Source organism: Tachysurus fulvidraco, chromosome 11, assembly GCF_022655615.1.
Source record: "Tachysurus fulvidraco isolate hzauxx_2018 chromosome 11, HZAU_PFXX_2.0, whole genome shotgun sequence".
In the NCBI taxonomy this organism is placed as follows: Eukaryota; Metazoa; Chordata; class Actinopteri; order Siluriformes; family Bagridae; genus Tachysurus; species Tachysurus fulvidraco.
The window spans coordinates 13,465,816-13,478,139 of NC_062528.1; the positions used below are offsets into that span (position 1 = coordinate 13,465,816).

At 41.0% G+C, this 12,324-nt stretch overlaps 1 protein-coding gene across 6 annotated transcripts in view; it reads right to left on the minus strand.

The window, feature by feature from the left end:
* The window catches only part of tenm4 (teneurin transmembrane protein 4), a 188,938-nt gene that overhangs the window by 76,379 nt on the left and 100,235 nt on the right, over window positions 1-12,324 (minus strand). For all 6 annotated transcript variants that reach the window (XM_047820862.1, XM_047820861.1, XM_047820860.1 and 3 more), the window contains 3 exons: window positions 6,528-6,692; window positions 4,237-4,451; window positions 3,293-3,509 (listed from right to left, as the gene is read on the minus strand). In XM_047820862.1, coding sequence (XP_047676818.1) covers window positions 3,293-3,509; window positions 4,237-4,451; window positions 6,528-6,692 — 597 coding nt within the window. The remainder of the gene's footprint in view (window positions 1-3,292; window positions 3,510-4,236; window positions 4,452-6,527; window positions 6,693-12,324) is intronic.

Sequence of the window (12,324 nt, forward strand, 5' to 3'; positions counted from 1 at the left end):
GATGCATACAGAGATGTGAAGCGTCACTAAATTGCCGTTTGAAATGTATCCAAGAAATACAATTATGCACATTTGACTCCTCCGGCGAGTTTTGTCTAGCTCTGTCTTCAGTAGAAAGGTGTCAGAGGGAAGGCTTTTGGTGCCAATCTGCCAACGCCAAGACGTATCAAGAGAGTTACATACTTTTATGCAATCACATGATGTGACCTCCGATCTGAAACAATGCAGTGCTTCATGTTTTATTCAGAATCAATAAAAACGCTCTTTTCCTGAATGGATCTCTGGCTCGCTAACAGTCTCACAAGCCAGACAGCTAGCTATCGCTGTTGGTTTGCTAGTTTACTTCACTTACCCTGGCTTTCCTAGGAAGCAGTTATTTGACGGAAGTTGCAAATGACCGATCACACATTGTGAAAATAGTGCAAAGCAAGTCACTATCTTGCAAGCTACTATTGTTAAACCCAGTCCTGGATTCTGCTTTGGATCACCATTTCCAAAGGTTTTGCCTGATAAATGCACAGAATGCACAGAAATGAGTATACATGAAGGTGTGAAAAGTAAAAGATGTCAGTAAATAAGGCAAAAAAAACCACCAAACACTTTCACATCAAGCCATTTGCCTGTCATGACTTTCATGCACCTTGTCAGAAAACATCTTGTTTTTTGGTAGTACTAAAATTTTCAATGACATTTAACAATGGGAACTAAGCACTGTGAACTGTACATGAAGACTTTTGTGTCACTGGATTAAAACCAAATTTATACTGTACATGCAGATGTGGACATTCAGTGAGGTTGTAGTAAACAAGGCTTTTAACCAGAGTGTAAGGACAAAATAGATCAATTCATCAAATAAACCCTGAATTGTAGACCCATGAAAAACATGATACATGCATGACCTTAACATTGCATGTTCTAGCCATTAAGAATGGATGGGCATAAATTTGGACAGATTGTACGAGAGACCATGGCCCAAGGACAGACAAATGAGAACGTTTTCTAGCGAAAAGTGGAATGGATCGAGTATTTCAAGCCGGGTAATGAATGAAGAGCAATATGAATGAAAGAAAAAGAGAGGGAAACAGGCTCATTTATTTATTTTGATAAACCAGTGTAGATTCGGGTTTAAATAACTATTTATGAAAACAGAACATGAGCTGTTCCTGCAGTAAAGTTCATTTATTTTTATTCTGCTGTGATACAAGGAATTGGCAAGGCCACACTATTGAACATGAAGCACATGCATTTAAGGGACAAAAAGTTATTATATCAATATCTACTGATAAAACTCCACAAATAATAAATGGACGTCTAATTGCATTTAACAAACAAGTTTTATGGGCATAGTTCATATATTTAGGTTATGAGTTCAAACTCAACTCCTTCATGACTTCAACAGAACCATCTCCTAAATTAGAAAATGTGGAAGACCTTTTAATCCTGAAATGCTTGAGAGTCATCTAAGCCCTTTGATACTGGAAAAAAAAAAAAATAGAACAGTTAGTTTCGTTCTGAAGGACATCATCAGCTGACCCACTTTATCACTTCCCTCTCCAGCACTCTCTCTCTCTCTCTCTCTCTCTCTCTCTCTTAAAAAAAAAAATTCCTGATCAACGTTGACTTCAAATCGAATCCTAGCCAATACTCCCTGCTCTATATCTTCTCTCCAGTCCATAGAGATTGCGACTAAGACCTCAGGTGGTTTATCAGACGCCCTCCCTTTTAGACGTCTTCCCTCCTGGAAGCAGAGAGCATTTCACTCAAAATCCTCTCCCCTCCCCTTCACCATCCTCAGCTCAATCCTCCTCACAGTATCAAATATCTGTCACCGGTGTGAGACTGTGCTGATGTCTGTCTCCGTGTGGGTCACGTCTGCTGTGCCTCTTCAACTGAGGACATGCGTCTTCCATCGATCTGCTCTGCTCCTCCCTCTACTCACCCCACAGCACCACCCCTCGCCTGTCACAGATGGACCATGGCTCAGGAGCTTTTAATTAAAGAGCATGTGAGAACAGCTCCCAGCTGCCACCTTTGCGAAAGCCGACACCTCGCGCTCCCCCGCCCTACCTCTCTGCTCATGCCAATCAAAGACGCTTTTAGCGAACACAAGGAAGCGGACAAAACGAACAAACAGCCTACACCGAAGGAGGCCAGATGTCGGCAGCCGGCCTGCATGGTCGCTGTGCCGTGCATGAACAGCAAATGGAGAATTAAAAAGGGAGCTTTATTCTTTCAGCTGCAAAATGTGAATGCAAACTAGAAGTTATAACGAGCAATAATGGCACAGGCAGGGGGCAGGTAAGGGGCTGAGCAATCAGACGCTTTGAATCCGGGCAGCACTGTATTCAAATGGGTTACACAAAAAAAGCAAAACCGGCCTTGGTGAAGACACTTGAATGCTAATGGAAGCTTCAGGAACTGGCATTTGAAGGAGAAGCCGAGTGATGTGAAGCTCTCTGTCTTTGTTATCCATCTTGATTGCTGTGTAGAGGCTCGGTCTGCTTGAGATCATGCTGATCAGAACTGAAGAGCAGCAGGTCGGTTTAATAAGTAGTGGGGTGCTCCTGTAAATTTCTCTCACTGCTTTATCTAAGGGGGGAATTTTAATATTTGAGGACCATGATTGGGAAAGTGTCTTTGCTTGTTGTGAATGAAGAAATTGAGTGAGCTGGGAATCGTGACCATCAAATGAATGTGTGAGCTAATGAGTCTCATCCACATCAGATATAAAAGCTTGAGCTGTCTCTTGTCATCAGTGCATCTCTTATAAGAGGAACCACTCAGTCTATCAGTCTGTACAGAAGGGTTGCATGATTCTGACTAAAATAAAATTGATGATTTTGCCGTTATTAATCTGTGATTAACATTTTAGCACAGTCACAGAAAATGGGTAAACTTAAGTTAAAAAAAAAAAAAAAACAAGTTAGTCGAACTATCTTCCAGGTTAGTGTGAGAGCATATCACAGGAGTAACAGGAAACCACTGAGAAAGGACATTGACTCTCAAATTGGATTGGTTCCTTCTCAAATGTAGGCTGCATTGAACTAAACATAATGCGAGAAACATAGACATCAGGCTGATAAGAGAATTTTAGCTTCCATTTTAGCCATACTAGCTTGATTTAGTTGAGTTAGACTAAACATGACGGACCACATGGAGAAATTCAGCAGGTTCACTCAACTCCGAATTCGTGTACTCAATCACAATGCAAGTAGGATTTCTGTTTAAGGAGAACATTTCTGCTAGCTACTGCATATGCCAAACAACCCTCCAACATTCTTGGGTTACTCACCTATAGCTGTGGTAAGGAAAGACACCTGCTCTGTCTCTTTTCCATCATTATACACTGCCAGGTGCCAGATGCCCGAGTCCATGTACTGGATGAAACCGGTGTCATGGCTGCCAAGGGGCACTAGGCTTCGTGACTGAGTCAGAGCCGGCGGCCCGTCCAGGCTTTGAACCCCCTGAGCCAGGAGTCGCCTTCCATCCAAAAGCTCCACAAAGTCGAACTGGAGACAGAGACAAGGAGACCACTGACAATTATTAGGATGGCACACAACTCCCCTTAAACACACACAAATTCTGTTGAGCCAACAATGGACTGACACAAAATGACAGCAAATGCTTATGCATCAGTCTCTATGAGATATTTGCTCGTGAGGAGGTATGCAGTCTCCTCTTTACTCTGCAGACGTCTGTAAAAGAAACACGGTGCTAATGGGAAAAAAAAAGAACCTGAATAGAAAGCTAACAAAAATCATATGCTATATCCTTATTTGTCTAATTCACTAGTGATTACCAAACACACAAGCGAAATCTAAGTAGTATATATTCCCCTTTCCCAATTGTTAAAAAAAAATCAATTTAGGCCTTCGGGTAATTTCCAATAACATAATAACACTGGAACTATGATAGAAATCGATAAAGCAAAGTAGAAATGCTTGGTGTTGGATACAAAAATTAGATATCTGTTTGATTTTACAGTCTTTGGGTATGGATTGTAGCCTACATTAAAAATAAAAAAAAAATGAAGGTACATCCATCGTGTGTATGGTGCAAGTCTAACCTTTTAGCAATAAGCAATTGTACATTGAACAAGCATTGATTTCCATGCTCATTAGAAAGACAAAAATGCCTGACATTTATACAAATTTAGCATTCTCAGAGAGAGGGGATTCGCACTGATCCGCTCAATGAACTAAAAGGGATTATAAGTGCCTTGTTTGAACAACCCACCTGTGTGTGTGAAGGAGGAAGGCCTCTTCTCCCATAGATCCCTACCAAGGCGTCTTTACTAAGGGACACGTTGAACTTGAGGTACATGGGGTGGTCGATAAAGACCTGAGACCTCCAGAAGATCCCGGGTGGTATTTGCTGTGTGACCTTACGTCCCACGTCTATCTCGCCCATGTCTATGAAGCTGTCGTCGGGGAACAAGCTGTCCATTTTGCCTGTGATAGAAAACAGCCGAATGCCTCCACTGTGATTTAGATAATACATTTTTAAAAAGGAGGTAGTCAAGGGAACCAACAGAATGACCAGCATGTCACTGATAATCTTTCTGACAGCCCGGTCACATTCACACATAATGACCATTCTATGAGGGAGCAAATCACACTTGCCATGCCACACCTTTCTTTATGGGCCACGGTGGAAAATGACAACATCTGCTTGGCTGTGTACATGGGCCAATTTTACGCAATGATGGCGCCAAAACCAGACATGCCTGCAAACTGAACCCGGAGGACTCTGAGGCAGTCAGCTCCACAGGCGACTCCACACGCCACACCAGATGGCAGCTTCTCAAAAAAACACCGTCATTTGCAACGTGTTCAATCTGGAGAGACAGGGTTCGCTCTCCTGCCTTGCAGTTTACTGCCATGGATCATGTGTGAACACACCGACGCCAATACAACATTGTATAATACTTCGCTAATCAACTTTCGAATTGTAGTCACACTGTAAATTGCCTTTCTGGTGGATTTCTGTGGCAATTCCCTTTTTCTTCTTCCTGGATATCTTATCATGTAAGTAACAGAAAATCTGGATTCAACAGGCGTTTACATCTTGTACTTATATATCAGCATTGCTGAGATTGAATCAGAAAATAAGTGCACATAGCATTGGGATGACACTGGACTGATTGGGTGTGTTTCTGGTGACAACTGTGCTCTGTAAGGCAGAATTACAAACCCATGCCTATTGATTTCCCTTCAGCTAGAGCCGTCACTCACATAGAGACAGGCTAGCAGTGGCCTGGTGCGTGTCGCTCTCTCTCTCTACACTGTCTGCTAAATGAAAAAGGATGACTCTGTGACTCATCTATATGGTAATGGCTGTGATCTCCACCTTTTGGCAAATCAAACAGCTAAATCTGGGCTCTGTTCTGTTTTGAGAGCAGAGAAAAAGTAAAACTTTCCCTACTGTGCAGCTCACGGGGGTTAGCACGCACTTTCTTCAGCTGCCAAGAAAACTGGAATCTAGTTTACCCATAGAAGGAGAGGCATGCCTTCTTTGGGCAGAAGACAAGTTCTAATCCCACTCAAGCCCCTGGATACCTGCTCCCCCCCCAAAGCGGTGTCATCACTTCCTCCAGGAATAAATAATTCCCTTAAACTTGTCTGGCAACGTTCACTGGATTACAATGCAGATCTCATGGCTGCCAAAACTGGTCACAGCATGAAGCAGGATGACAAATAATCCTGGATCTGATGAAGTCTTTGAAAAATCCAAATCTAAGACGTATTAATGTTGACCAGTGATGAGCTGCATCAGTCGGGATCCTCTAAGAAATTAGCTGGATATTTTGGAATGCGTGACTGGATTTGTGCTGGCTGAAGGACACTAGCAAAGATGGCTGTGAAGAAAGTTTCTGGAGGTGGTCAGGTATGGTTAATAATGAGTAGCTCTTCAAGCTTTCAACCCGTTTCATTCCACAATCCAGTACAGTTTTATGACCAGAATCCTTACAGTATTTAACATTATTTAAATGCGTACTGACATTTTTTGACTTTTTATTATTATGATAATAATAGTGACCTGAGTGACCAGACAAAAATGTCAATATCTGTAGCAGTGCCTCGATAATGAAAATAATAAATCTGAAAATGGTGGGTTGGGATTTCTCTTGCTTATGCTTCATGGACCACCTAGGGGAAAACATTATTGCTATAAGCTATACAAAATGCAAGCTAACAATTACTCACCTAATATTATCCGAAATACCAGGAATGCAAACAAGTGAATGAGTAAAAGATGAACTTCAGAGTTATTTAAGCTGTATGCACACATTTTAGCACATAAATGCACATAAAAGACTAATTTATAAAGGAACTACACTTTTCTTCACCTTGAAATATTCTCCTGACCATTTAGTCATCAATAATACATAAAAAAAACTGGAATGTTCAGCAAGGCATGCACATAAACTTTGCGAGACAGCTAATAATTGTCCATATGTTAATATGATAAAGGATCAAAGATTTTCAGTTTCAGCTATTTGTTTTTTGTTTTTTTTTTGTCCATACCGTCTTCTCTACCCCTGCGGTCTGGGAGCTCCAGTCCTGTATTGCCGAGGGGTGGCAGGCCCAGGTCTGTAGGTATGGACAAGCTGCTGGTGTTGTCTTCTGCCAGCCGGTATAACTGCCCTTGCATGGGCTGTAAGTGCCAGTTCAAACCAAACAGGTGCATGGCTGCAAGGAAACAACATGTGTCAGGAAATAGCATCAAGTGTAGGTTCTGTAAGGGCTTTCAAACAATGTGTGGCTGATGATAAATGAAAGCAACATCCTGTGGCTAATTTCGCCATTATTAGTATTCTGCATTTCTGTTTGTAAAATTCTCTGTAGTGCAATGACTAGAAACCTGTTCAGTTCCATACAATGCAATAAAACAGTGTTTACAGTACAGAGGGATGACATATTGGCAAACATATCATAACATTACAAAGAGACTTTTCCTGATGTGGTGCCTTCTCTTTCATTATGAGGTTCTTTATAGATGTGATGGATGAATTCATAAGAATGATGGAGAATGGGTAATAGAGTTTTCTTGCTGACAAAGCATGGGTAAAAGCCAAAAGAGCCGTAAACCCCCACAGCCCTCTAATCCTGCAGGGCAAAAAGAGTGTTGTAACTACCAGCACAGGATCCCTGGGGCAACACCATTCTTCTCATCCCAATTACCTTACTAATAACCCTCCCCTTCACACACTCCCCAGAGCAGGGGAGACAAGGAAATGATCCAGTCAGCAGGAAGAATACAGAGAAGCTCGGAATCAACAAAAGGAGCAACCTCTGGGATGAACAGCCACGGAGCTGACGATTGTGGAAGAGTGGCGTCCCATGATGGATCACCAGAAAGAGCAAAGACGTGACCAGCTTTACTGGAAAAAAAAAAAACGTGTCACAACCCAGTACCCTATGGTCAGCATTAAAAACAAACAAGAAGCATCAACTATTAAAATTCTTCCTAAAAAAGTTCTTTGTAAAGAGATTTATAATTACAGCTTGGAGTATGGCTTAGTTATCAAACCGATATACGCCCGAGTGTGTTCTTTCTTAACACTTAAAATTAAAAACCTGAATCCATTCATCAGCACATAATTGGTACAAGACTACAAGGTGGCCAAGTACATTCCTGTACTGCACCCTCTCCCTCTCAACAATGTACATCAGCAAAAATAAGCTTTCCATTTTACTTAACATCACTGAAAATAAAGAGCAGGTAATGGTTTCTCTTGACGGCAAATATCTTATCTCGAAAAAGGGCGAAAGAAACAAATTGATTTATTTTCATGTCACAGCACTTTTTGGGGGGGGGGGGGGCTTAGCTGGTGTAATTCTTAAAATACTGAACTCAATCTTAATTTGTGTTGTGTTCTGCCGTTCCAGTCATATAAGTGTACAATGAAAGAAAACATCGGTGTAAGGAGTACACGCTTCTGACTAAGGGCTTTGCTGAAAGAAAGAGAGAAAAAAAAGTTGAAGAGTATAATTGCGTGGTATTCCGTGCACATTACGACATTATTATTATTTCAGGCTATTTATCTGGATATTTGTTGTTGTTTTTCCCAACAAAGCAAATGCAAGAACATTTTGATTTGACCCTATTTTAGAGTGGCCATTATTTTAAATTATACACCTACAGTATGTAATTGACCAGTGCTTGTACTCGAGGTCAGAATATAATAATGAATAATTTATTGTATAACCACACTAATAATAACTGCAAAGTGCCTGAATCTTGCGCAGATTGAAGAATCTTTATCGGTTACTAATGGGCAAAAAGCAGAAGTTAGCCAGTATTAGCAAAACGTCATCAACAATTAATCTAAATGAAAAATGTGTTATTAAGTGGTTATAGCACTGGCTACCCAAAATGGTCTTTTATTCATACATTTTTATTTCAAATTTATAATTTTTGACTCTCTCACTCATTCACCCCTCCGCAGACACTGTAAAATCAATGATCCTGCTTAGCCGTGGCTTTAGAAATAGCTAGCAGGTTAAAAGGCTCAAACACTGAACTGACAGAGTACAGATCAAACTTTTTGTGATAAATGAATAAAAAAGGCAAAGCTGTGCTCTCCAGTTTCCTCTCATCTATTTATTACAGTCATATTAGTCTTCTACATCCTGCTTTACATTTACAAGCTGCATGAAAATCTGGTCTCCAAAAATAATGAGGCCTTTGATAGAGCATGTCATAGAGGCTGGAAAGTCTCTCGGCTCTGGTTTACTGAATCAATAGCTATTTGGAAAATTGCTGAGTGCCTTTTGCTGATTGTATTCCACAGCATCTCAGCATTCCAGTGACGAACCCAGATTTCTTCGCTCTTTTTTTTTTGTGTGTTAAAGTAAACACGCATGAGCACAAAAAAATATCTTGTGAGACAATATAAATGCAAACAATCAGGTCCCTCTGCATTGGCTGAAGTGATTATGGCAGAGGCGGGTGTGAACACACTGAGACAGATGGCACCATTTGTCAAGTTTGGGTGGTGCGTGAATGCCTCCTCCTTTCTTTTTCACTGTATTTCCAACTCTTCCTCCCTGTTCCATTTTCCTCCTCTGAGTCAATGCTTGAGGACTGTCCTGGACAAGCACATCAGACAGCATAAGGAGCCGGTGTGTCATGCCAAACATGCAAGCAATCACTCCAGAGTAGGGTTTGTCACATATCCTCTCTCAGTCTCTTCACTGTTAATGGAAAATGACTATGCCAGAACAACCCTTCTAAACATACCCCTACACTGTTATTATTTACGTCAAGCCATTTCTGGTATCTGCATGATGCAGCGTGCTTGGTCTGAACACAGAAGAGTGGATCATGAAAGAAATATGTCCCTTAGTTCATCCAAACTTTAGAAGAGTCTGCGGTTTTTAATGAAAGAAGACTGGCATCCAAGATCTGCTTGCCTTTTGCAAGGACAGGTGGCTGCTAGGGCTACATGGCATTGCATTTAAGCCTCAGTCTGGACCTGTGTTCTGCTTTTTTTCTCCTAGTTTGGCATAGGCAGAGCAGCACATGCCAATTAGGAAGTGGAACACCGGTGCAAACTGATTTCAATGTCCGGCAGAGGAAGCAATGCCCATTAACAGGTTGTTTGTGCCATCAGTGCTGCCCTCGTGCATTTAAAGGAATTCGTTTATCCAGAATCAACAGGTTCTCCAGAAAAGCACCGAAGAGAAACCAAGAACAAGGCCTGCAATACGAAATGAAATACGAAAAAGGATAATATGTGCCACGGGGATCTGATTTGGCATGAGAATATCCTAACAACACGTCTGCCATACAATGCATTAGCATTGGCATAAGCGAGCATAAGGTTTATTAACTCCTCTTAGCCACTTGAATTGATGATGTGTCAAATGCAGGTAGTTCTCTTTCCTCTCATTAGCGTCCTAATGACTCTGACACCTTTCCTGAAGGAGGGGAGAGTGTGCAAAGGCTTTGCCACTTTTCTGTGAAGCCATGCCCTATTGGACCACACTGCCATCAGCACATTGGCAGCTGATATAAAAGCTTTAAAAAAAAGGTGAAAGGATGTAAGGAGCAGAGGCAAGATTACTAGAACCCACTTGCAAGGATAGAGGTAATTATCTAGAGGTAATTAAATCCACTGACTAGGGGGAAGTAGGAGATTTTTTTTCTCTCGCTCTCATTAATTCATTGATTACTAATGATGATGAGATTTGCAGGGGGTCTGTGTCACACATGAAATGACGCACAAAGCCTGATAGAGTCAGTAAGACATGTGACAGTAGCTGTTGGTCATTGCCTCAGTAGGGGAGAAAAAAATCCTGTACACTGTGTCCTTGATTAGATTTTTGCGTCTGCATACATGCTACTACCTCAAAAGGTCTTGAGCAATTCTCTAAGAGTGAATCTAAAGAGAATCAGATAAGACTGAATCATTACTCTGCAGTCTTCTTTCTTTCTTTTTTGTGACGGTGAGTGTCGATGTCTGGCGAGTGCAATCTCACTTTATTCCTTTAAACGGCCACGTTTCAGTTCATCAAATTTTGATTTCATCTCAGCGACTCATGACCATCTTGTTTTTGGGTGAGGTGGGACAACATTAACGATGACAAAGCCTGAAAATTAAGATACAATAGTGCTATTTTCTGATTGGCTATTGTGTAGCCTCTTTTTTTGATTGACTGATAAGTGGCAGACTCGATTAAGAACTCCAGGGGAGACGTGCTTGATTCCTGCCCGGTTCTATAGAGACAGCGGTGTGGTCAGATACGTTTTGGCTGCTGCGGCTTATTAAATATATGATAAATAGTAAGTTTTTCTGTGTGCAAAATACAATGTGTGGTGGGAGAGCGTGACAAAAGACCCAAATAAGTGACTGTCACTCTCAATGCATGATACTTGAGAGCCCTGCATCAGACATAACCTGCAACCTCATTGTTAAACATGACTCCTTTGTAAAATGAGTGAGCTTGTCAACCTTTCAGATATGCAATTTTTCCATCATAGCTTTACTGAAAACTACAACTACAACTTGATAACTTTCAAGTTGATTTAAATAAAATGTGTGTTTTCATTAATCCCTGTACAATGCAAACACAGCACTGACTGTCACTGTCTGCTGCCCCTTTCCAAACTCATAAACAAAATGTGCATGTGACAGGGTGACCATAAAGCACAGTCGTCTGTGTCCTAATGAACGTCTCTTTGTGTTTTTTGTCCTTCCCATTTTTGACCATTATGTGCAATAATAACTCTACAGGGCAAAATGAGCTACTGTGCAAGATGTCCCACAATTACACACCCTCGAGTCTAAACGTACGTCTGCTTATATCTTATAAACAGTTAACTAGTGTTAGTACTTATCTAGTACTACAGCCAAATCCAAACAAAAACAGTCATGGAAATGAAGACTGATGCGAGGTGACTAGAAGCAGGAACTAAAGTCGAAGCTGAAATATGAATTTGAATGTGTGGGAGTTCAAACCGAGCCAGTTTCAGCATTAAGAGAGAAAGAGAACCCAGCGTGAGCAGAAATGAACACAGAGGGAAGCTGATGACCTTCAGATGCGGCGAACATAACGACCTTCTTAATGGCACCGCTGAGAAAATGGCACACGCCTACTGACTTTTTAAACCACACACTCCTCCTTTTTAAACAAACCGTTTCATGTGAACTATAATAATAAAAAAATAATACAAGGGGAAAAAGATGGGCACATAAACACACACACACACACACACACACACACACACACACACACACACACACACACACACACACACACACACACACACATATACACACGACTCTAAACATCTGTCAGAAGATTTAATTGGGTTCATTAGACAACACAGTTAGAGTTTCCAATTACAGACCTCCATAATTAATTGCACTTGAAATTAACTATATTTTCTCATCAGCTTTTAATTAAACGTGGCCCCTTGTTCTTGATTGGAATTTCTCGATTCTCAGGGCGAGCTAAGGTTCCCTACATGTTTACTCAAGGGTGCATGGGGAGATGGTCTTGATTTTTCGGGTTGAGTAATTATAAGAAGTAATTAGGACCCATCAGCCTGTTGGGCTCCTCGGAGCTCCTGGTGAGGTCAAAGCCGAAGTCGGCCACAGACATACAACAACTTTCACGCTCAGCTTTCGCCCGTCACTGCTTTCTGGATTTATATTTTATGCAGTAAAATCTGCTGTTAACTGCAGATTCTACATTTGCATTCTGGTTTCAAAATGCAGTGGCAAATTGCCACCATTAAAAAAAATTTATTTATGCAAATTTTCACAGCAAAAAGAAATAGATAATCATGATTTACTATCATTTAGCCAGAGGA